This window comes from Monosiga brevicollis, genomic scaffold, assembly GCF_000002865.3.
Source record: "Monosiga brevicollis MX1 MONBRscaffold_37 genomic scaffold, whole genome shotgun sequence".
NCBI classification, from domain to species: domain Eukaryota; class Choanoflagellata; order Craspedida; family Salpingoecidae; genus Monosiga; species Monosiga brevicollis.
Genome location: NW_001865074.1, coordinates 400,655 through 402,163, shown reverse-complemented (window position 1 = coordinate 402,163; position 1,509 = coordinate 400,655). Strand labels below are relative to the sequence as shown.

At 59.7% G+C, this 1,509-nt stretch overlaps 1 protein-coding gene across 1 annotated transcript in view; it reads right to left on the bottom strand.

Annotated features, from left to right (window-relative positions):
* The window catches only part of MONBRDRAFT_29719 (uncharacterized protein), a gene marked incomplete at both ends in the record, with an annotated part of 21,180 nt that overhangs the window by 2,491 nt on the left and 17,180 nt on the right, over nucleotides 1-1,509 (bottom strand). Inside the window, one exon of the mRNA XM_001750127.1 lies at nucleotides 813-887. Coding sequence (XP_001750179.1) covers nucleotides 813-887 — 75 coding nt within the window. The remainder of the gene's footprint in view (nucleotides 1-812; nucleotides 888-1,509) is intronic.

The window sequence follows — 1,509 nt, the reverse complement described above, 5'->3', positions numbered from 1 at the left end:
TCACGAGCACAACGTCATCCAAGGACTAGATCACCTTCCAGCTCACATCAAGCCCCTCGACCTTCGGGTTGTCTTTGCTCGCAAGCATGACGGCACCTTTTTTTTTCTGACATCTTGGCGTGAACCACGTTGTCAGACAAAATCTGCAACCCCGCTCTTTGCGGCCCGCGTTTTGGCGGCGCCCTCGCTCCCACCGTGTCCGCTCGCTTGCTCGCTTGCTTGCCCCGCGGACATGGCCACTGAGTCCGGCGGCGAGGATTCTTGGACCCAGGTCCGCGGTGCTAAACGCCCGAGTGCCGAGTCACCTCCAAGCAACACCACCACCTCGCCTTCCCAAACTCGTCGTTCTGCAAAACACACAAAACATGGCAGCGCTCGCCATGACCGTAACCATGTTTTCCCTGACCCCATGACCACCCCGCTTCGCCCTCACGCCCGCCACTCTGTCCCTACCGCCCGTGCCTCGTCTCATGTGCCCTCGACGTCCCCCGCTGCCGGTGCGACCGAGTCTTCGACACGTGCCGTCGTGCCCGCGGCCGAGCCAGTGACCAGGACGTCAAACGGCGGCGGGGAGCAACATCCCATCATCGGAAACACTTCCAATGCTTCTCCCCGCACCCCTCGCACGCCATCCAGCCCTCGCTCCTTTGCTCAAGTTGCTGCGGCAATGCCTGCCGCCGCCACTGCCACATCTTCGGCCCCTATGACCGAGGATTTGTCAGCATCGGTGCCCTCTGAGCCAAATGGCAGCGGGGAGCAACAATCCTCGCCCGAGTCCACAGGGCAGACACATCATTCGATTCCTAACACACCATCGGATGTTTTGACCATGTCTTCGGATGAAAGCGACTCCCCTCCTCGCTCCACCGCACTCCGCGCGCCCACCCCTATCGCCCCTCCCGCACATGATGGTGACGGTGACACAAACGGCAGTGCCACGCCTGAGCCATTGGTGCAATCACCTACACCCGCTCAAATGGTGCTGCCAGATCCATCGGGTACACAACAAACCCATTCCGATCCCTCTCCGCCCTCTGCTTCACCCCCTGCCACTACCATTTTGCCCGCTGCCATTTCACATCCTGTCGAACACAGTGAGCATGCAAACTCAGCCCCACTTGGCGAAGTCAGTGAAAGTGAAACACACAATACAGCGGGCGAACACAGTGAGAGTGAGCAAGATGTTCTTCTCAGCGATCCCGCTCCGCCCATCGCTGCCAACGTGCTGGATGCCCAGCGCAAGGTCCTGCTGAAGACATCTGGCCACAGGCAACTCCTCGCCTGCCCATTTGGGCTTTGCAAATGCAAGGGGCCCCGCCTTGACCGCAAAGCCTGGGTCAATCATGTACTACGCGAGCACCCCTACGACGAGCAAGCCACTGATCTGGTCAAGCAGGTGATGGAGGCCAAATTGGTCGCCCAGTGCAACAAGTGTCACCTCTTCTTCGAAGCTACTGGTATCAGTCAACACCGNTCCCGATGTGGTGCCAATCTGAAGCGAGCGACCGA